Source organism: Oreochromis aureus, linkage group 3, assembly GCF_013358895.1.
Source record: "Oreochromis aureus strain Israel breed Guangdong linkage group 3, ZZ_aureus, whole genome shotgun sequence".
Classification (NCBI taxonomy): Eukaryota; Metazoa; Chordata; class Actinopteri; order Cichliformes; family Cichlidae; genus Oreochromis; species Oreochromis aureus.
The window spans coordinates 46926892-46951022 of NC_052944.1; the positions used below are offsets into that span (position 1 = coordinate 46926892).

The 24131-nt window shown below is 42.8% G+C and overlaps 1 protein-coding gene across 1 annotated transcript; it reads right to left on the reverse strand.

Moving 5' to 3' along the window:
• Window positions 1–235: 235 nt before the first annotated feature.
• Window positions 236–22586, reverse strand: LOC116333351 (zinc finger and SCAN domain-containing protein 2-like). The gene is made up of 3 exons (XM_031756568.2): window positions 22238–22586; window positions 21107–21337; window positions 236–3005 (listed from the first exon to the last, which is right to left on the reverse strand). Exons 1-3 carry the CDS (start codon window positions 22407–22409, stop codon window positions 1978–1980), a joined length of 1431 nt encoding a protein of 476 aa, XP_031612428.2. The 5' UTR covers window positions 22410–22586; the 3' UTR covers window positions 236–1977.
• Between the last annotated feature and the right edge of the window lie 1545 nt (window positions 22587–24131).

Genomic DNA, 24131 nt, shown 5'->3' on the forward strand with positions numbered 1-24131 from the left:
GGAACCATAATATAGACTAGGGTACAAAGTCAAAACACGATTCTAGATTTATATAAAACAACATCGAAGAAACAAAGAAAAATATGTGAATTAAGACAGAAAATGAACTTCAACCATCGTGAAATGTAAGATCAGGGTTTCTCTGATACAGTTGTAAGAATTAATGCTGAGAGTTCTTCCCTGGTCAATGCCCTATTCCAGGAAGCATGTCCAATAAACTCTGAGTTTAAAAAACAAACTCTGAGATGGTTAACTCTGAGATCTATAAGCCTGAGTTTCCTGTTCCAAAGTTGATCAAAGTTCAATCAACTCTGAGTTAAGAGAGTGTGTGAGTAGAGAAAGAGAGGTATGGAGCTCAGATACCATAAATCACCATGAGTAAATTAAGAGCTGAACCTCCATTTTAATGGAGTAGTTTGAAAAATACCAACAGGTGTCAGCGCTGATCATGATAGTTATTTTAAAATAATAGGAGGGGAGAAAATAATTTTCTTGGTCTACTCTTGTCATCATCATCGGATATTATAAAACGTCATGTAATGTATAGCTACAACTTTTTATACTTTCCATGGTCACTATTTACCCATGAATTACCATGTATTACATTAAAATGATCTAAAGTTGATTTTGAAATCTATTCATTCAGGTGTAACCCGATAGCAGCAAAATGACAGAAACTGAAGATAAAAATTGAGATAAACAGATCAGACACAGTTTACTGATGGACGTACCCAGATAGCAGCACACAGAGTCATTTTATTAAATTACAAAAAATGTTTTTGCAACAGTTTGAAAATTTCATTTTTTAATGAAATCAAACTTTTCAAGGCAGTATTTAATGCACTGATGGGCTGTAGCAACCTCTTTTTTTCTATTGCGATTTCCATAAAAGAAAACAGTAGAGGCAAACGTTATACGCTCGTTTTTAGTGTAATTTTTGTGGTGACCAGGTAGCAAGCACACCATCATCTTAACCTCCTCCTTTTGTTGTGTCATTTACAAACGCCGTCACGGGAATTTAGGCCACATTGCTATAACGACCCCACCCAGATTAGGTGGTACTCCAGTGTAATGGAAAAAACACTGAAACCAAGTCGAGTCGAGCAGAGTGGGTACAAGTGAAAAAGGGCTATATGACACCCCAGTGAGATGGATTTGGATTAGTTTTAAATGAAACACTTTTTTTATTGAAGTCACAGATTACCTTTCAAAACATTGTTTGACATTATTATATGACTGAGTCTTGTGAGTCTGTAAAATTTCAGAATGAAATGTTCAAAACACAGACAGTCTACTGTGTGCATTTTATACCTGACTTTAAAGTATATATAGCTAATCCTGTGCTCTATGGGTCTAAAACTTTAAAGAGGACAATGATGTACTACAAAAATACAATAATGTACTCAAAGTTGGCTATGCTAAGTCAGAGTTGGAAATATGGAAACTAAATTAGTATATGCTACTATATGAACTTATTCTGAGCTCATAATAAATCTGCAATAATCGCTGTCCCAATCATGACACTTTTCACTGACCGATTATAAAATCAATCACAAAAAAACAAAGTTCCAAAGCAACATCTGAGAATTTGTAAAAACAAACTTCCAGCAGATTAATGTGCTTTGTTAACAACATTATGAAAGAGGAAATTAATTGGAGTGTCAGTTGGCTGGTTCGGGTGCCGCAAATGGGAGGAGTGACTATGAATTTCTTACACAAATTCATAGTTTGTTTAAGAAAATCTGCTGAAATCTGTTAGGTTCAAAGAGTTTCTTAACCTGGTGAGTGACACAGAGTTAAAGTTAACTCTCTTTCTCTCCCTCATGTCAGGATTAGCAAACCTGCAGTTGTTAGTTAAAACTGCTTCCTGGAATAGAACCCACATAATTCATCTTTTCACTTCTGCTCAGTGTGAGCTCTACAACCAACACTCTATTATGACTAACAACTGTCCCACATGTTCTAAGCTTTAAACTTTTAATCAGTATGAATTCTCATGTGCTTCTTTAAGTGTGTCCTCTGGCTAAAGGTTTTCCCACACCTGCTACAGCAATGTGGTTTCTCACCCGTGTGAATTCTTGCATGAGACTTCATTCCTGATTTCTGATTGAATTTTTTCCCACAAGTGCTACAAGAATACGGCTTCTCGCCTGTGTGAGTTCTTACATGAGTTTCCAATGCTGATTTCTGACTGAAACTTTTTCCACAGATCCCACAAGAAAATGGTTTCTCGCCTGTGTGAAATCTCATGTGTTTTATGAGTCCGGATGAGTCAGCAAATCTTTTCCCACAAGTTTTACAAAAATATGGCTTCTCACCTGTGTGAATTCTTACATGACGTTGCAGCTCTGAATTCTGATTAAATCTTTTCCCACAGGTGATACAAGGATACGGCTTTTCACCTGTATGAATTCTCACATGACGCTCCAAATGAGACTTCTGAACAAATCTTTTCCCGCAAGTGATACAAAGATATGGCTTCTCGCCTGTGTAACTTCTTAAATGATTATCCAATGCTGATTTGTGGCTGAATCTTTTCCCACAGGTGCTACAAGAATATGGTTTCTCACCTGTGTGAACTCTAAGATGTGCACTCAGGTGGGATTGGAAGTGAAATGCTTTTCCGCATGTGTCACATTTTAGAGACTTTTCCCTTGTGTCAGCAAGTCTGAGACGTCTCCTCTTTAGCGCTACACTTCTAGCTGATCCTGAGAGCACATCCTGGCTTTCTACTTCAGGAGAGCTAAAAGAAAGGAGCTGCTCGCTGTTTGATTCCAGTTCACTGTGGTAACTTTCCTGATAAACAAGGGTGTCCATGAAGGCATCAGCCTCCTGCTTCAGTCCAAGCTGCTGTCCTTCCTGACTGCTGCAGAGTTCCTCCTGTTCATCTTTAATCTGTGGAGGCACTGGGTCCTCTTGGTCCAGACTAGAGTTCCTCTCCTGGTTACAGACCTGCTGACCTCTGACAACCTTCTCCTCATCACAGACATGTTGCTGTTGGAGGTCTGAATGGACAAATGGAGAAAAGAATAGTAGAAAAACAAAAATTTGAGAAGATATATTCTAAGCTGAACCATTAGGACAGGGGTCGGCAACCTGCGGCTCCGGAGTCGCATGCAGCTCTTTAGTCCTTATCGTGCAGCTCCGGGTGGTTTGGGAAAATAAATTAGAAGTATTTAGCTGAAGTGCATTTTATTTATGTTAGCTCTTTTTTAACTTGTAGTTCTAAATTGGAAGATTATTTTGATATTGAAATATAAAAATAAAATTATATTCTATTATTTTTTCATCGCTCAAAATAAGCGTCACACTCGCGGAAGCCGGTATACCCGCCGAAACGCCATGCATTTATTGAGACTTTCAATCCCAGATAGGCCAATTATGGATCTTCAGATCCACATTATGTCAGCAGCTGTTCTCCACCGTGAACTATGTTAAAAACAAACACTGCTCACGCCTCACAGATGACAGCTGTAAAGCTGGTTGCGTAAAGATGAAAGTGACTTCGTACAGCCCCGATTTGCAGGTGCTGTGCAAGAGGTTCGGGAGCAGAAGTCCCATTGTAAACATATCACGGCAGACCCGACGATGTTTGCATGAACATGCTTTTCAACATGTCTTTATTGACCACTTTTCACACACGGTTGCTGTACGCATACAGCCGGCTGTAGCTTTTCAGCTCACAGCCTGACACATACCGACAACAACAGAACAGCAAAGATGGCACAGACGTTAAGGCGGCGAGGCGTGATTGCGGGTGCCGCTCAGGTGTGTCCGCCTCCCCTGCAGCGGTGCTGCAGACCACACCCCGCCACACACATTAACCAGGTAAAATACATATTTAGGCAGAATTTTGCAAATATCTATTTTTCATTTTTCAGCAGCATAGTGCTTTTTTTCCAATTATTTTTTAAAAGTTAGGTCAAGGCTCCAAAAGCCCAAAGGAGATATAAGGGTGGCGGCTCACAACAGTTTTTGTTTGCTACATGGATCATTTTAGCTCAGCTGGGTTTCTTTCCTTTTGTTATATTTCTTTAAGAGTTCAAAATGTGTTAATTACATGAATAAAATGTAATTTTCTTTATAGCACTTCATGGATTTCATAAGCAACACACCTTAGTTGTTCACACAAAGCATAAAGGTAAGAAAAACAGTATATACAGTGTTATCTTCATTTTAAATGTCAAAAAGTATTTGCAGCTCCCAGCAAGGAATTTTCAAATGCAAATTCCTTGCTGAACGTTTAACCAAAAGGCATTTCCAGTAGAAATGGGCTGACATATCCTGAGCATAACCATGTATCATATCCACTGAAGTTAAAAAGAGGTGCTTTGCAAAATTAAACTGCAGTGTGCCAAATAAAAAAGTCAAATATATATTTTTTGGACCATAAGGTGCACGGGATTATAAGGCACATTAAGCGAAACAAAGCAGTCAGATAAATCAAACTTTATTCAACTCATTCTTCTCGCTTCCTCCACTTCTGTACTTGTGATTCATTAATGCTGTATTCTACCACAGCTGCTCTATTCCCGTGTTGTTGCAGTATATTAATGACTAACCTTGTATTGTGGATAGATTATCTCAGTTGTTCTCCTGACTGAAGTTTGGTCCGTTTACAGCATCCTGCCATGCGATTGCATTTGTCTAACCATCAGGAACCTTCACGTTAACTTTTATCGAGTGGAAAAGTGTTAGCATTCATCCTCCAGCTTCACTATTTATGTTATGCTAACGTAGCTGTGTCGCTAGCACATCACGTAGCACATCACTGTATACCAGCTAGCCCAACTTCAGTAACCCTACAAATGTCACTGCTGTTTAGTTTCCTGTCTTCATTTATGTTGGAAGTGATAGCAGAGCTGTACGTTTGAATTTTTTCAGAAATCACTCAGTCAGAACATGCTATATCATGCTCAGGTAACTAGCGAAACTAGCGAGCTAACTTCCGCTAACTTCCTGCTAGCTTCTAACTCCTTTAAGTGTAATAAATTCTGTTTTCATAGATGCCTGGGTGTTAAACTTCATAGTTACACCTGGTAAAGCAGCAATGCTGATCGTTTTATTAAAGATGAAAGAATTTCGACAGTTTTTAACTCAGTGATGCTGCAGTGTTCGTTTGACTTTGGGACCTGAAGAGATGGAGTTTAGGACCCAGATTACTCCCAGATTTACGAGCGCCTTAGTCCGAGAAATACGGCAATAACGACAGCCCGCTTGCATGTTTTACAAAAAAAATGTGCTTTGTTGTGTATGTGACGGACAAACACCAAACCAGTTCCACATCACTAAAGTGGCAACATTTTTACAAACTAATTCTGGTTCATCCGTTTCACTTTGAGCTGGGCGATAGAACGATAATGATATGTATTGCGAAATAACTTTCTCGATAGAAAAATGAAACTATTGCGATAGACCTCATCTCTCTCTCTTCCTGTCTTAAAAAAAAAAAAAAGAACAGCCAATCCAAATTAAGTAGCGCATAGCTGAACCAATCACAGCCGCAGCGTCGCGTCACGTCACGTGACTTGTTACGTACAGCACAAGTGCCAAGCCGCACTTGTGTATTTGTTTGGGAAGCAGCCAGCCGCCGTGCCGGTCGGTTAATGGAGAAAATGAGTTTGCCCGCTAGAGAAAAATCAACCGAGAGCTTGGGTGACCAGGTTACCGAAGAGAACACAGATGACGGTTCCAATGCCAGAGAGATTGTCGAAAGGAAGGGCCAGAGAAGTTCCGTAGACTAAAAGCGCTAATTCGTCATCGAAAACAACCAGGAGAATCCCTGCGAAGAAACAACAGTCAATTGAGTCGGCTTTCTCCAGCGTCTTACCATATGACAAAAAAGCTAAGAGACATAGCGACATAACGAATGCCATAGCCTACCGTCTTGCTAAAGACATGCTACCAATAAACACGGTCGAAAATGAAGGATTCAAGCAGCTAATTGAGGTAATAGCTAAGCTATAGAGATTGACAGACCACGTGACTTTCGCGCATTGCATGCCGGGAGGTGAAGGCAGGACATTTAAATTACCGCATCAAATGCAAGCATTTGCAGCACCGCAAAACGTTTTTTCTCACGTTCCAATACCGTCTTGCTTTTTCTTTTCTCACCAAAAAATAATGTACAAAACGAAGGAGAACAATGCCGGTCCGTACAAAGACAGACTCGAGGAAAAGGCAAAGAAAAGGTACTTGGAAAAAATCAAAGGAGTGAAAGGGTTAGACCCTTACGAGCACACAGACTGGACAAAAGACATCAGCGTGCTGCCCAACTTTAACCACGCTCAGATTTATAATTACATGGTTCTTGGAGTGAGTGCATACACTCATGAAGTTTTTAGTAACTTCAGGTCACTGCAACAGGCCCAGGTGCAGTTCACGGACGGATGGGTACAGGACCTGGAAATGCACCGTGTTGAGCACAAGACCATCGTCGCGCTAACGGTAAGTTTACCTGTCTCACAAATCGTCTTCATAAATACACATTCGTGAACCGTTTATAAATAGGACCTTTTAGCTCACGGTAATTAATTAGTAGTGCAAAGAATATATGGTATGCATTACAGAAATGTAGCAGTGATAATAATATTGTATGCTGTAATCGTACTGGGCAATCACTGAGACAAAAATCTGTCATATATCCTGTGAATAAAAGTATATGTTGTTGTCTATGTACCATGGTAATAACAGAAGCGATACGCAATATTCTGCCAGGACAATTTACCATTTATGCAAAGCTACACATTTACTGTACATTCTGTCCTCACAAACATGTTTTTCTGCATTGACTGTTTCAGGTAAATCACTCCATGCGCCTCAGCCAAAAGCCTCTTCAGCCCTGGGTTATTCTGCAATCTAATGGGGACGTTGAAAGTGCACATTGCACATGCATGGCTGGTGTGGCAGAGAAGTGTGTGCATGTAGCGGCTCTCCTTTACAAAGTTGACACTACTGTGCGTCTCACGAGGTAATATCACGCCGACAGATGTCAAAGCTTACTGGATTATGCCCTCCAACATCAAGAGAGTGCAAGGAGTACCAGGCCACACAATTGACTACACCACCAGTGCAGCAAGAAAAAAAGGCACTCGACCAATCATGTAGTGCTGGACAAAGTGACTGTTCTCCTAAACCCAAAATCCGGACTCGCACTGGTGGCAGCTCACTACAAGTGCGCACACTGGCCGATTTAAAGTCTCTCACAGATCTCATGCATGAAAACCGGTCAGGCCTATGCGCTGTTATGGAGGACTTCTGCCACCTATATGCTGACCCTGTCCAGCCTCGTGTCCTCCCAAATCACTGCTACGCATCTTTGACCCACAGTTGAAGGGCTGTCAGCTATCTGTCCTTCTGCAGCACTGTGAACGTCTGAAGCACTGTGTCGTTGTCTCAAAGGCTGAGGCAGAGGCACTGGAGGAGAAAACCAGGGAGCAGCACAAATGTGACCTTTGGCACACAGCACGAGCAGGAAGAATCACTGCGTCAAACATACATGCGGTTGTGTCCACCTCCACTGCCAGTCCTGCGTTGTCAACTGTAAAGAAAGTGTGCTACCCACAAAAAAACTGTCACATCAGCTCTCCAACCAAGAACCGCAACAATTCAAGTGGGAAGAGACAATGAAAACACAGCACGCGAGTGGTACACCTCACAGGAAAGGTGCAGCATAGAGAACTTAAAGTTGATAAGTGTGGTTTCATAATCAACCCCGCATTCCCAGAATTAGGTGCCACCCTGATGCGCTCGTAAAATGTGAATGTTGTGGTGAAGGATGTGTGAAATTAAGTGCCCATATAAACACCGCAACAACAACCTCCTGCAGGCCTGTGAAGATGACAGGTTTTGTTTGGGGTTAAAAGATGGAAGGGTTGAGTTGAAAAGACACACATTTACTACAAGCAGGTACAAACACAGATCTATGTTACAAAGTCACACTTTTGTGACATTGTTGTGTGGACAACAAAAGCTTGTGTTGTTACACGTGTGATGCCAGATATAGACTTGTGGACTAAAATGTTGCCTGTCGCTCAGGATTTTTTCTACAAAGTTGTGATGCCTGAGCTCTTGGCCAATCACTACAGTGATCCAGAAACCAGTGTTTCACAAGGGCCACATTACATGGATGTCACCGTGACAAAAAAAAAAAAGAAAGACAAAAGCTTGCATAGAAAACTAATCAAAGTATTTCAGTTACACACATTCTGAGACAACTCTTATATTGAAGGACTTTCTTGTGATTTCATGTTTAGTGTCACATTAAGGTGGACACATCTTCCTGTACTCTGCACTTTATGGTTTGTTATCTGTTGTTCTGTTACGCACAGTGAATTATTATAACGTGTTAAAATTGCAATAAATGTGTCTCACACCACTGCACTCTACAGCTGTGCTGTAAATTATTATCTCTTTATGTCCATACGCAATCTTTCTTTTCAGACTGTACTAATATACAGTGTCAGAACCAATACAAATAAAGTAAGTGTTGCACAAGTCATTCATCAGGACTGTCTTTATTTATAACTGACAAGTTTTACATGTTACTATCGAAGCTTACAGGACAAAGGCAAAATAATATACCGTTGTGCATTATTATTTCATTTTGTTAAAAACATAGCTGCACAACAAAACAAGACCAAATTGGAAAACAGTTATTCATCACTTGCTTGCTTTACAACAACACTTGGGCACATGTTTGTGAGCGCACATGATACAGCAACTATCTTATCCAGCAAAGTCATGTTCTCACCTTCGCATGGCACCACAAAACCTAGACGGATGGTGTCGTTTAGGATAGTGTACTTGGACCGTGAGACAGCCTATAACACGTTCAACATGGATCCTGACATGTGCCAGTTTTCGTGTGTCCTCCACATCTTTTGCTTGTAGCTGACTGCGACCCGTGTAAATGCTGGAATTTTTAAAGTGGCACCCATTAAGGCAACACTTTCCTGATATCAAAACCCGGTCTGCGAGCACTATGTCCCGGTGAAAGCTTCTGTAAAAGCCAGAAGTTTCCGCTATTCGCTTATCACTTGTACGCCTCCCATCCTTTAGAAATGAAAGAGATGGTCCCCTGTGGTGTGATCCCAATGAGATATTTCATTGTGTGTCTACTTTTGTATGTTGAATATGTCTCCGCCATGGCACGTAAATTTTGTGCCCTCTCTATGAACAGTTCAAAACAGTCAATAATAACTGTCACCCGGTCACCAAACATCTCTACATACTGGTGTGGCATACTGGCCTGTATGCAATGTCTTCCAGGCCAGTGCACCAATGGACTCAGGTGAGCGTACAACACATTTACAGTAATGTTAAACACAGTGGAAGTGGTTGTCCGGCTAATATCAAAGAGGTGTGCAATATGTGCAATCGGAAGGTTGAGTCTTAAACGCATGAGAGTTAGCAAGAGCATCTGAAACTGGGAAATTTTCCTGTCAGTGTCTGGCAAGCTCGGGCTGATTTGTTGTAGCACCCCATTAGTAAAGCAAAAGAAGGCAGCCCTGTGTAGAATTTAACTTTAGAGTTCTCGCCTTTCAAGAATTCCATGTCTAATTTCTTTTTGGACAGTTCTTTTTAACACTAGGTTTTCTTCTTGAAGGTGTGCTATTTCTTGTAACCTTTGAGAACACATTTTACACTCCTGCAGATCTTCATCCTGGTGCTTTGGATTTATCTGCTGTGGTTGGCTCTCAGCTGTAGTTTCCGTAGTGACTGGTGCTGAAAGACATACATGCACACAGACAAAGACAAGATCATTGAAAGTGCAAAAATAAGACAGTGCTTAATGTGGAAAAAGTGGTATTTATTTATGTACATTGACAATTTTACCTGGATGGATTTCACCTGCATGAGCTGTCTCTGCCCCAGAGGAACGCGGGCCTTTTCGTGGCTGTTTTGATTTCGATCTCTGTTTTAACCGATCAAATCTAGCAGTGGTAGAAGCTTTAACTTCTGTGTGGCCCAGTTTGAGAGAGGGTGCCCAGTCTGGATCGCATTCCAGCATTTCGTAGGCTGGTTTGCCTACAAAATACAGCAAACATTACACAGAGCCACAATAAACAAAGGAGCATAGCGTGATGATTTCTGTTCAGCGCCATATAAGACGTATTAAATACCACAAAACACTTACCGTTGTGGAAATGCTTGGAGCAGACTAACATGTGAGGTGGAGTGTTTTCGAACGTTATATTAGGTCTTCTGATAGCGGCAATCCAGGCCATCCGTCGCCTCTTCGTGACTTCGGAGACATGGCTTGGAGAATTTCTCTTCCACGCCGGAATCCGATAAAAACCAAACGCATTTCCGTCGACTTCACGCGGCTGTCGCTCTCCGGCTTGTGCAGTTAATAATACAACAGGTTCTTGGCATTTTTGTTTCTTTTTATCGCTGTGTAACTTATTTCAATTGAAAGCCTGCGTGCGCTAGTACCTCTTGCCTTGGGTTCCCACAATCCTTTGCGGTTTTACCCCTCAATGACGTCACATTTTCAATCTCTATACAACAAGGAGAGATTGAGAATTTCCTTTTAGTTCTCAGTTTATTTGATATTGACAAAAGTTAGTCAATTTTGTCTGTTCTTCTGTAAAACAAACTAAGATTTATTTTTAGAATTAATATTTTGTTTCTAAGTGGAATTGACAATTTCGTGGTCTGTTTTGTTTGTTCTATTTTGAAACTTAAACGCTTTAGCGGCTGCCTTTTGTGTAGTTTGCAATATTTGCCTTTATTTATCTGAAACTGAAGTCTCATGTTCTTTAAGTACATCTGCCCTGTTGAACTTATTATGTGAAATAAATATTTAAATCAAAACAAGCTGCTGATTATTTCACATTTTACTTGTGAGCAACGGTACATTTAAATCTTACAAATATAGTTATTTGGCTTATATCGTGATATATATCGTTATCGCCTGAAATGAAAAAAAACATATCGTGATATGAAAAAAATCTTATATCACCCAGCTCTAGTTTCACTCAACGATCCGCTTACCCCCTTTTCATTCTCCGTTGCCGCCATGCTTTTTCGGATATGTGCGTATGAAAACAAAGGCAGTGCGCATGTGCGTTTTACCCATATTCTATCGCGATATTTCATTTTCTTATCGTTGCCTAACATTGTACCGGTATTACCGTGAACGGTATAATATGGCCCAGCCCTAGTAGGTACAATTGTATCCTGCTAAGTAGAGGTGAGAATCACCACAGGCCTCACGATGCTATTTTTATTTACATTTTGCAACATGAATATTGCATATTGCAATAACATATATTGCAGTTTAACACATTTTTTCAACTGCAATGTATGTTCTCAAACTTTTTCAGTATCCGTTTTATTCCAAATAAACTCCTCTCACTACAGCTATTATTGTCATTATTTTCTTTCAGCAAAATGAGATTGCCAAGATTACCAACACTGTTACTAAAAGCTGTTATAAATGCTGCCAAACAAAGTCTGTCTGCTATCAGTCTGTGATTGAATGGCGTCAAGTTGACAATTAACTGTGATATATCATTGAAAATCACATGCCTAATCACTGTCTATGCCAGGGGTGGGCAATCTCAGTCCACGAGGGCCGGTGTCCCTGCAGGTTTTAGATGTGTCCTCGAACCAACACAGCTGATTTAAATGGCTAAATTAGCTCCTCAACATGTCCTGAAGTTCTCCAGAGGCCTGGTAACGAACTAATCATGTGATTCAGGTGTGTTGACCCAAGGTGAGATCTAAAATCTGCAGGGACACCGGCCCTCGTGGACTGAGATTGCCCACCCCTGGTCTATGCAGACAGCAATTCTTCTTATCCAGGGGAACACTGAGGCATTCTCAGGCCAGCGGTGAGATGACATCTCTCCAGTGTGTCCTGGGTCTGCCCCAGGACCTCATTCTGGTGGGTCATGCCCAGCTCCTTTTGATGTGGAGGAGTAGCGACTCTATACTAAGCCCCTCCCGGTTGGCAAAACTCCTCACACCACGCAAAACACCACCTCCTCCTCTAGGAGAGAGGCCAGTCACCCTTTGAGAATACAAGCAGGCAGAAATGAGTTTTCTCCAATCTCATCCTTTTTGTCAGTACCCAGAGCTTGTGACCATAGGTGAGGGAGGGACATAGAATGACTGTTTTACTGTCTGTTCTGCGTTTCTTTAGTCTCCCAATCTGTCAATCTCTCACTTCCCTCTTCCCTCATGAACAAGACCATGATATATATATATGAACTCTTCCACTTGGGCCAATAACTTGTGCTCACTCAGGCTAAGGACCATGGCCTCAGATTTGGAGGTACTAATTTTCATTCTCACAATTTCATAATCAGTTGCGACCCACTCCAGTGACAGCTGGAGGCCACCACCTGATGAAGCCAACAGAACCCCATTATCTGCAAAAAGTGAGATTCTGAGGCGACCAAATTGGAGGCGGCAAGCCAGCTGGCTATGCTTTTAAATTCTATCCATAATAATTCTGAACAGACTCGGTGACAAAGGGCAGCCCTGGTTAAGTCCAACATCTACCAGAAACGAGTCTGACTCATTACCAGGGGTGCAGATAACTGGTACGCATGTGTGACAAAAATTAAGAAAGCGCAGTGACACTTGTGTTAGTAAGTGCCTTTGGCATACTTGACCATGTCATTTAACCTTACACGTTTTGCTTGTCACCACCTAAAAGTCCAAAAAAACAACAGACAATAAGTAGCTTCTTTGGTGTTTCGCCACCAGCTAAGAAATGCTAACCAGAGCCAGTGCTGAAGAAAATACTTTTTTCAGAAAACTGGCTCCAAGATGTTAGCCACTGTGCACTGAAATGTGGTGAAAGATTTGCCTCTCTAATCTACATCTAAGAGACAAATCAGGTGCATTTTTAAAGGCCCAAAGAATTGTAACCTTCCTTTATTTGAAAAGTGTGAAAAGGGCAAGGAGCACATGAATGGGGTGCGAGTCATTGCTAATAAACAAGCTATCCGAGAAGATATGTGCAGTTGTCCCCTTAACAGACGGCAAGACAAGCGAAATGACAAACATAGGTAAGCCCTGTTTAATATTTTTCTCCTCGCTTCCACAAAGTTTAACACACACATCCCATATCCTGAGGATATTTCTTTATTGAAGCAGCTAGGTGTAAACGTCGGATGTGCATGTCATTCACGTCAAGTGGGTACACAGATTGTGCAGAGCATCGCTCACACCATCAGCTGGGAGTTATGAGCCAAATGGTAAATGGCCTGTATTTGTATAGCGCTTTACTAGTCCTTAAGGACCCCCCAAAGCGCTTTATACATCCAGTCATCCACCCATTCACACACACATTCACAGACTGGTGATGGCAAGCTACATTGTAGCTAAAGCCACCCTGGGGCGCACTGACAGAGGCGAGGCTGCCGGACACTGGCGCCACCAGGACCTTTATTAGCAAAAAGGTGGAGCAAAAAACCAAACTGCACTGAAGAAGCTGTGTGACAAAAATAGGATCCCTTTGTGAAACTGGACGAGTTTCATAATATCAGGTGGCCTGCATGGAGGCATGAAACTGTTAAAAATATTGTCAATTGTCAGCCATTAAAATGCAACTGGCTACGAGTGACAACAGTGATTTGTAGCATATCTGCACAGAGCGTTTTCAATGCTTTCTGTCAAACATGCTTAACATTGGCAGCATTTTAAAGACCACAACCATTAGGTTTCAGAGGGAAAAGCGGATCATTGGAGAATGTAAGGATGAACTCATGGTGGCCATTGGACAGTTTATCCTTCTGCTTGATAGTGAAAGGCCACTATAGGGCACACACGGTTTCTAATGCTGATGCTGACAGACACAGGCAAAGTTACCCGGGGGGTTAACTGAAAAGTTTAAAATCAGATATGACTTCCTCAAGTCATGCAATCATCCATCCATCCATCTTCTTCCGCTTTATCCGGGGCCGGTTCACGGGGGCAGCAGCCTAGGCAGAGAAGCCCAGACCTCCCTCTCCCTAGCCACCTCCTTTAGCTTATCCGGGGGGACACCAAGGCATTCCCAGGCCAGCCGAGAGATATAATCTCTCCAGTGTGTCCTGGGTCTGCCCTAGGGCCTCCTCCCGATGGGACATGCCCGGAACACCTCACCCAGGAGGCGTCCAGGAGGCATCCTTATCAGATGCCCGAACCACCTCAGCTGGCTCCTTTCAATGTGCAGGAGCAGCGGCTCTACTCTGAGCCCCTCCCGGATGGCCGAACTTCTCACCCTATCTCTAAGGGAGAGGCCAGCCACCCTTCGGAGGAAGCTCATTTCCGCCGCTTGTATCCACGATCTCGTTCTTTCGGTCACTACCCACAGCTAGTGGCCATAGGTGAGAGTAGGGACATAGATCAACCGGTAAATTGAGAGCTTCACTTTTACACTCAGCTCTCTCTTCACCACGACGGACCGGTGCAGCGTCCGCAGCACTGCAGCCGCAGCACCAATCCATCTGTCGATCTCCGGCTTCATTCTTCCATCACTCGCGAACAAGACCCCGAGATACTTGAACTCCTCCACTTGGGGCAGGAACTCATCCCCGACCCGCAGTGGGCACTCCACCCTTTTCCGGCTGAGAACCATGGCCTCAGATTTGGAGGTGCTGATCCTCATTCCTGCCGCTTCACACTCGGCTGTGAACCGTTCCAGTGCGAGCTGGAGGCCATCACCCGATGAAGCCAACAGAACCACATCATCCGCCAGAAGCAGAGACGAGATTCTGAGGCCACCGAAGTGAAAGCCCTCCGCCACTTGGCTGCGCCTAGAAATCCTGTCCATAAAAATTATAAACAGAAACGGTGACAAAGGGCAGCCCTGGCAGAGCCCATCACCCACCGGGAATGAGTCCGACTTATTGCCGGCAATTCGAACAGAGCTCTTGCGACGGTTGTATAGGAATCAAATGGCCCCTAGCAATGGGCCAGACACCCTGTACTCCTGCAGCACCTCCCACAGGACACCCTGAGGGACATGGTCAAATGCCTTCTCCAAGTCCACAAAACACATGTAGACTGGTTGGGCAAACTCCCATGCGCCCTCAAATATCCTTGAGAGGATAAAGAGCTAGTCCAGTGTTCCGTGACCAGGACGAAAACCGCATTGTTCCTCCTGTATCCGAGGTTCGACTAGCAGATAAACTCTCCTTTCCAGCACCCTGGCATAGACTTTCCCAGGGAGGCTGAGGAGTGTGATCCCCCTGTAGTTGGAACACACCCTCCGGTCCCCCTTCTTAAAGATGGGGACCACCACCCCGGTCTGCCAGTCCAGGGGTACTGCCCCTCATCTCCATGCAACATTGTAGAGGCGTGTCAACCAGGACAGCCCTACACTGTCCAGAGCCTTCAGGAACTCGGGGTGGACCTCATCCACACCGGGGGCCACCAAGGAGTTGTTTAACTGCCTCAGCGACCTCGCCCCCGGAAATTGGCGGGTCATCCCCCTCATCCCCAGACTCTGCTTCCTCCTGCACTATACACAGTGCAGGCAGAGCACCGCTTTCCCCTCCTGAGACGCCTGACGGTTTGCCAGAATCTCTTCAAGGCAGTCCGAAAGTTTTTCTCCATGGCCTCACCGAACTACTCCCACACCCGAGTTTTTGCTGCAGCCACTGCCCGAGCCGCATTCCGCTTGGCCTGTCGGTACCTGTCACCTGCTTCCGAAGTCCCACAGGTTAACCAAGCCTGATAGGACTCCTTCTTCAGCCTAGTTGCTCCCTTCACCTCTGGTGTCCACCATTTGGTTCAGGGATTACCACCACGACAGGCACCAACCACCTTGCGGCAGCAGCTCAATGCAGCAGCTTCGGCAATGGAGATGCTGAACATGGTCCATTCGGACTCAATGTCCCTACTCTCCCTCGAAATGCTGTTGAAGCTCTGCCGGAGGTGTGCGTTGAAGATCTCGCGGAATGGGGCCTTTGCTAACACCCTCACTACGTGTTTAGGTGCACCGGGTCTGTCCAGCGTCCTCCCCGCCACCTGATCCAACTCACCACCAGGTGGTGATCAGTTGACAGCTCAGCCCCTCTCTTTACCCGAGTGTCCAGAACATATGGTCGCAGGTCTGGTGATACGATTACAAAATTGATCATCAACCTGCGGCCTAGAGCGTCCTGGTGCCACGTACACTTATGGACACTCTTATGTTCGAACAAGGTGTTCGTTATGTCCAAACTGTGATTTGCACAGAAGTCCAATAACAAAACACCGCTCGGGTTCAGATCAGGAAGGCCGTTCCTCCCAATCACACCCCTCTAAGTCTCGCTGTCGTTACCCACGTGAGCATTGAAGTCTCCCAGTAGGACAACAGAGTCTCCAGGTGGAGCACCTTCCAGCACCCCACCCAGGGACTCTAAGAAGGCTGGGTACTCTGAACTGCCACTCGGCACATAAGCACAGATGACAGTCAGGACCCGTTACCCGACCCTAAGGCGCAGGGAACAAACCCTCTCATCCACCGGGAAAAACCCCAATGTACCGGCAGCAAGCCGAGGGGATATTAGAATACCCACCCCAGCTCGCCGCCTCTCACCAGGGACAACTCCAGACTGAAAAAGAGTCCAACCCCTCTCCAGGAGACTGGTTCCAGAGCCCAAGCCATGTGTAGAGGTGAGCCCGACTATATCTAGCCGGTATCTCTCAACCTCACGCACTAACTCCTCCTCCTTCCCAACCAGAGAGGTGACATTCCATGTCCCAATTGCCAGTCTTGGTAGCCGGGGATCAGTCCGCCAGGACCTCCGCTCCTGGCCGCCGCCCGGCACACAATGCACCCGACCCGTATGGCGCCTCCTGCTGGTGGTGGACCTGCGGGAGGATGGGCCCGCGGGAGGATGGGCCCATGTCCCCTTTTCAGGCTGTGCCCGGCTGGGCCCCATGGAATAAGGCCCGGCCACCAGACGCTCACCCTCGGGCACCCTCCACAGGCCTGGCTCCAGGGCGGGGCCCCGGTAACCATATCCCGGGCAGGGTAAACTGTTCCCTCGATGGTCAAAGGAATTTGCAAAAAAAAGCGTCTGGACTTCTTTAAGTTGCTTGAAGACGTTTCACCTCTCATCCGAGAAGCTCCCGCTTCCCGGTACGTTGGCAGTTCCCTCGATGTTTTCCTCATAAGGGTCTTCTGAATCGCTCTTCGTCTGGTCCCTCACCCAGGACCAATTTGCCATGGGAGGCCCTACCAGGGGGCAAAAGCCCCCGGACAACATAGCCCCTGGGATCCCTGGGACACACAAACCCCTCCACCACGATAAGGTAGCGATTCACGGAGAGGAACTCATGGTGACCATTGGACAGTTTATCCGTCTGCTTGATAGTGATAGGCCACTATAGGGCACACACTGTTTCTAATGCTGATGCTGACAGACACAAGCAAAGTTACCCGGAGGGTTAATTGAAGAGTTTAAAATCAGATATGACTTCCTCAAGTCATGCAGTCATTTCTTAGTATTTGATCCTTCAACATGGCCTCAAGAAAGCAAATACTCCAGTTTCAGAAACACAACAGTTTGCAGGATTCTCAAGAAATACGAGGTCACCTTGCAGCTTGACAAAGACACTACTGTAACAGAATGGATGCGATTAAGGCAGGCATGAAAACACATGGGAGCCTCTTCTGTGTATGACTTGGTCCATCTCTTGGTCCTCACCTGAGTAGATCACGTGAAAAGTTATTTGCACCCCTGTTTATTACCAGCTAACAGTTGTGCAGGCATCCCCCTCAGGACTTTGAGCCGAGTCCCCTCAAGTAGTGCTTATTGACGACGTGTGAACGTTCAAAGCGGCCCGCATGCACAAAAGACGATGTCACACACAACGCGCTCTGTTTAGACCCAGACCAAACAGTATTGTTTGACTGATGGCCCTTAATATAAAGACTTGTTTCGGACTTTACATTTCCCAATTTTGCTTTAAGTTATAAAGTTATTTTGTTATTTATATATGGCCTAATAATTATCCGTATTGCTGTTTTAGAGAGGAGCGGTGCTTCAAAGGATAGTTGCAGATTTCTGTCAGAATCTGCAGATTATACAGTACAAATAAAATGTTCACGTTTCCCCAACATTGTCTTCCCAACAGTTTCACTGACATCTACACTGGATGGACAGGAAGCGCTCACGATGTCTTCTCCGGCGCTGATAATTGGCATCTGTCTTGTATCAGTGACGTACAAGACGGATTTAATGTAATATGACCATTCAAACAGCAGTCGCTTTCTAAAACATCAGATATGTATCGGATTCAGTACCATAGTGCTGGGCGATATGACGATATATATTGTGTGGACGATAGAAAAGTGTCTATCGTGCCATTTCTCTTCTATCGTTTATATCGTTTCTAACCCGAATTTTACAAATTATTACATAAAATATATCATTAACCCTTTACAACCGGTCGGAGCAGGCAAACTCCGTTTTCCCTAACTATTTTTAAATCCCTGTAGAACTGTAACCATGTAAGGTAGCGCAATAATTTTTTTTTTGCATATGAAACCGTAGGAGTTGTACTTACATCTTATTCCATTAGCTTGCCCTAGGTCACGGTTTTCTTCCACATATAGCTTTGCAAAAAATTGCATAAAAAGCACTTCCAGCAACAAAAACATAATATTCCAGAAACAGGCTTTGCCGATCCGATCAGCTGTTCATAACACTTCCTACGTTGGAATATAATTCAGCGCGAACTATCTTATGTCTGCCATTACCTGTCCGAAACCGGAAGTGACGTCATTTTCGCGGAAAATGTAGTTTTTTAAGCTTCAAAGTCTATGTTGGTATTTTTAAAAGTCATGTTTGACTTTATGCTCTTCTGTATCGTTTCTGGGATGATTAGAAGTCAAAATGCACTGTTGTAAATAGTTTATTTTGATGCACATGCTGTTTTTTTGCAAATTTACATTTATTTATTTTCATTTTTCCTGTAGTATATAAAAAATTTGTGTATCTCAAAATTAAAACTATGAAGACACTCAAAATAAATAAATGTAAAGATAAGCTCTGGCGGACTTGGTTCTATGGTAGGTCTTAAAGGGTTAAATAGCCTGTGGCAAATATATTAGTGTTGTCTTCTCACTATACATACTCTTAACTAGAGATGGACCGATCCGATATTAGGTATCGGTATCGGTCCGATACTGACGTAAATTACTGGATCGGATATCGGAGAGAAATAAAAAATGTAATCCGATCCATTAAATATCAAAAAAGCACCTCACAAAACTTGCGAGACGGCGTAACTCGGCTCATAACCGTAGCACATTGGAGCAGTGTGCTCACGTGATTGAGCAGCTGTGTGTATTTGGAGCCTCGCTAGCAATCCGGCATTTCATCTCCGAGGAAGTTATCCCAGAGAGAAGTAAAGCAAGTGTGTAAGTTCATCTCTGAATGTTTGTAAAGCATACCCGTTAAGCTTAACAACCGATATATGGAGTGACTGCCTCTCTCTCTCCCTCTCCTGCCGCTACTTCAATCGTGAAACTGCTTAATGATCAGCTGATCGGCTTTTCTGTCGTGAGTCCGTCTCTCTTCTTTGTTTTTGGCCCACTTTGCACCAGAAAGAGGAAACCAGCGGCTGAACAACAGCAGCACGTTTAACCTTGATAAGCTGTCGTTAGAATTTATGTAATATTACTTTCTAGACCAGGATCCTTTTCTACGTAGCTGACGGCTGGTAACTGTGCAGGGGCGGATCTAGCAAAGTTTAGCCAGGGGGGCCGATAGGGCATTAACAGGAAAAGGGGGCACAAAGACATACTTTTCTTTCTTATTCTCATTTAAAATGTCTAGCTTTTAATAAATAATTATCTGAATCTTACACCCAAAGTTTTAATCTGATGTAAAATGTATAGAAGTCCATTACTGTATATAGTAACTGTTAAGTCTAATATACCCTAGTAAGCTATAGTACTTTTTCCTTTGGAAAGATACCATCTGTGCAGTCTGCAATTCTGTAGAAGAAAGATGTTGAATCTATTTAATTAGTCTTGAAAAATAATTTATTTCTGTGCATTTTTTTTCACCCTGCATCAAATTAAAGTTGATTACGTCGATTAAGCATCATGAGGTGGAGGGTGGGGGGTGGTTCCCCATTTTCTTTTGCTGGGAGTTTGCAGCCCTATTAGTTAGGTTGCTTAATATTTCTGCTAAGTACTCTTTAAAATACCAGAATAGGGAGGATGGAGTAGGTTTAAGTTTATTAGATTGATCAGTGTTGCTGAACTATGAAATATTTTGGGTGCAGTGTATTTTTTACATACAGGTATAACAGAATAGCTTTAGTGTTGTTGTTTATTTAAACTTGAGTATGAACTTATACAAAATGCAGCAAGATATTTAAAAAACAGTTTTATTGATTAAAAAACACACTATATCGGATTCATATCGGTATCGGCAGATATCCAAATTTATGATATCGGTATCGGACATAAAAAAGTGGTATCGTGCCATCTCTACTCTTAACTTTATGCAAGAAAAAATAAAGTATAAAAAAATGATATGTTTTGCAAAGAAACTCTGTCTTGTGGTTTCGCAACATGGTGCTGCTTTACGTGCACCCGGATTTGCGACATGCTTTACAGTAACTCAAAACAAAGACTGCACCCTCTCCACTCGCTGTTTAAAGACTGCATACTTTCCAGATGACCACAAGTCAGGTGGTATATCGTGATATATATCGTTATCGTGATATAAAATAATTCATATCGTGATAAATATTTTTTCCATATCACCCAGCACTAGAGTACCACATACGAAAGTGACCCAGATTGGATTTGAAAATATTGGATTTGTGCCGTTCACACTGTCATACCATGATCCGATATGGGTCGCATAGGGTCAAAAAAGTCGGATTTGATGTGCTTTCGCCTGCAGTGTGAACGTAGCCATAGAGTTCACAGTTGATAATTCCAGCAGAGACACCAGGGGGATCAACCACTGCCCAAACTATTTAAAAGGTGCTAAACAAATACATTTCCCTTAACAGAAAGATGCATTCATGCTGCTTATTACAGTGACCTTCAATTCTTCCTGTGCCTCTAAATATAAATGTAACTTTAAACTCCAATTAGGATCCTACATGACTAATATTCATTGTTATTAAGACCATCAGTTTTACATACCTATTCTGTGTAACTTTATCTCAGGTTTGCAGATGGTCCCCAGCACTCTAATCTGCTCTTCCTTGGTCCAGACAATAATGCCTTCAGCTTGCTTCAGTCCAAGCTGCTCTCCCTCCTGACTGCTGCAGAGTTCCTCCTGTTCCTCTTTAATCTGTGGAGGCTCTGGGTCCTCTTGGTCCAGACTGGAGTTCCTCTCCTCCTCTTCGTTGCAGTCACGTTGTCGTGGGAAGTCTAAAGCAACAAAGAAGCACAGAGTCAAGGTCACAACTGTGATGATTATTTCACAAATATTTTACAAATGTGTGTCAAAGCCTGAATAAATAGTGATAATTTAAACACAAATTTTTACAGAGACAGTGAGCTCAGATCACAGCATCACTGGTGTCACAGTTATGTATCGATCAGATTAAATAAAATCTATAAATATTGAAACAATATATAGTCATGTGGTTTCTAGTCAATGTGATATCAAGCTTAATTCAACAAGAAGAGGTTTTAATTCACAACGGTGACCATGAATCTGCAACAGTCCAACATAGTCCATCACTGGACACTGAAGCACAGCACGATTAAATACCCAGTTTAACATCTTCTAGTAAAGCCACTGTTTCTTCAGTCGGACCCTGGGCACTTTGTTTTCACTTAGGAGACACATTTCTATGGACACAGGAGGACATATTTAGACATTATACTTTGCTTCAGTGAACAGAAACTTTATCCACTGATTGTTTTCTTGCTTTTGCTGCAGATGTAAAGACATTAATTACAGCAGTATTTGCAATGTGGACAGCTTTTGTTCTGATGCTTTGGAGAGTCTGTCACTGTGTGTGTGTTCACTTTGAGGCTTTCATAGAGAATAAATGGAATAAACAGTTGGTGTGGACGCTCATCTTCATCAATATTAGTCAGCAGACAGTTTCCACACTGTCTCATTAAGAGTGTGTGTGCTCTTCCTGAACTATCACCGTTTGCTCCTCTGAATTCATCACCAAAGTAACAGCTTCCTGCTCTCAGCTAACATCAGCTTAGAGAAATCCTGGAGATGCTGATAATCTTTCAGATTTATCACCAATCAACCAAACACTGAAGAATCTGAGCTTGAACAGCACAGAGTTAAAAACATGTCCATACCTATGATGTGTGAGTTTCTGTCGGGTTTCCGGCTGATATCCAGCAGTCTGTGCTGACGGTTGATCTCCTCCTCATACTGGACGATGGTTTTTTGAACCTCTGAGAAGATTTCTTCACAAACAGCAGTTAGTCTCTCCTTGATGAACTCTCTCAGATACTGAGCTGAACTCATTGCTGCTTCAACTCAGGCTGGACGGATCGATACAAAAAGCGATAGAAGCGACACCAACGTTGGTATTGGTATCAGATGGATATAAGCGTCAAAAGATAAATGCTTTAGTTTTTTGTTTTTCCTGTAAGTTCAACCTGCGTTATCAGCGGCCATGTTGCGGACGTAATTCTTGCTCCACCCCGGTCTGCCGTGAGTTTGCTCTAGTGTTGTCACGCGACTCAGAGAGACACACCGATTTGTTGAATAGTAATGCCGCATTTAAGATACGTCGGATCTCGGGAGTTACGTCACTCCAAAGTGAGCGCGTTCAGAAAAAGCAGAAAAGTAGAATCTTTTTTTTAGCAAGATAGAGCCATTCTAGTATCGCTAGCAGTAAAACCTGATACTTATTTGCTGTGCTTAAAAACACATTCAGTGATAGAGCCTGATCACTTCTCTGCCTATGATTTATTGAACGAGTTTAAAGTTTAAAGTTTACAGTTCTACTTTTGTTTACATTCAGTCCCACCTTCTTGGATTGTTAACTAGTGTATGTGTTTCTGCTCTGACTTTCCGAGTGCGAAATCTGATGCAAGCGGCCGTTCCACAACACATTTCCGACAGAAAACTCGGGATTTCGAACTTCAAACCTATCCGGGAACGCAACATCTCTGTTATTTATTTATTTATTTTTTACAACAATGGCGGCTTATGAGTTGTGTTTGCATCCTTCAAAGGTTTCTTTCGGAAGTGGATTATTAAGTAAAGGATTCCGTGTCACTCAGTTATCTAGTATAAATGTAGTGAAGGGTAAAGCGAGGCTTTGTGAAACACTGAAAGTTAGAAACAATTGTACTCTTGAGGCTGTTGAAGATTCGAAACAATCTGAGGCCCAATGCAACAGCGACACCAAGTGGATTCTTTTGCTATTGTCACGTCTTGATAATCATGAGCAATTACACGTATCACACCAACGAACTGTTTGGAGGAATTCCCATTCAACATAGCACGATAAAATGTGATGATGTTAAAAACGTTAATAAATGAAATGAACTGTGTGTTTCAGCAAATACTATTTTCCGATGTTGTCTTAGCCTACATGAAAGTTTTTCAGTTTTGTATTAGTTTAGTGTAATGCATAAAAACCCCTCCCCAAATTATAAAATAAAATATATTAAAAAAAGGGTTGCCATGTTTGCTATGATGCCCATACATGCTTTGTGGACTTGAATGTCACCTACATTTTAGGTAGGTTAAGGGTAGATCTACCTGCTTATGCTTAGGGAAAGTGAAGAACAGAAAGTCAAGTAAAAATGAATATATTTGTCATATGTAAAGATTTATTTTCAAAAACATTTTTGGGTTGAGCTATTCTACGGTATCTATCTATACAGTGTCATCAGCAGTACTGTGGGTACTCTGGGTTTGTTCTCATTGTCTGTTCTCGTTACTGAAAGAACAAAAATATTCATCAGTGCTGTTTAAAAAAAAATATTATTAAGCTTAATTGCATCACATCAGACATGACCCATTTGCAGTAGACATTTAAAAATTTCAGACAGCTCAAGGATTCAAATTCTTGTGACATTTTAAAAGATTAGACCTCAAATACATTGCCTTTACTTTGAAGATCACAAATGCCAGAAGCAAAAAGTGGTTAAATGGGATGATCTAGCGTTCAGATTTGTGTCACCAGCTGTCCCACCCTCGCTACATCTCCTCATCTGTGACAGTGGGGAAACA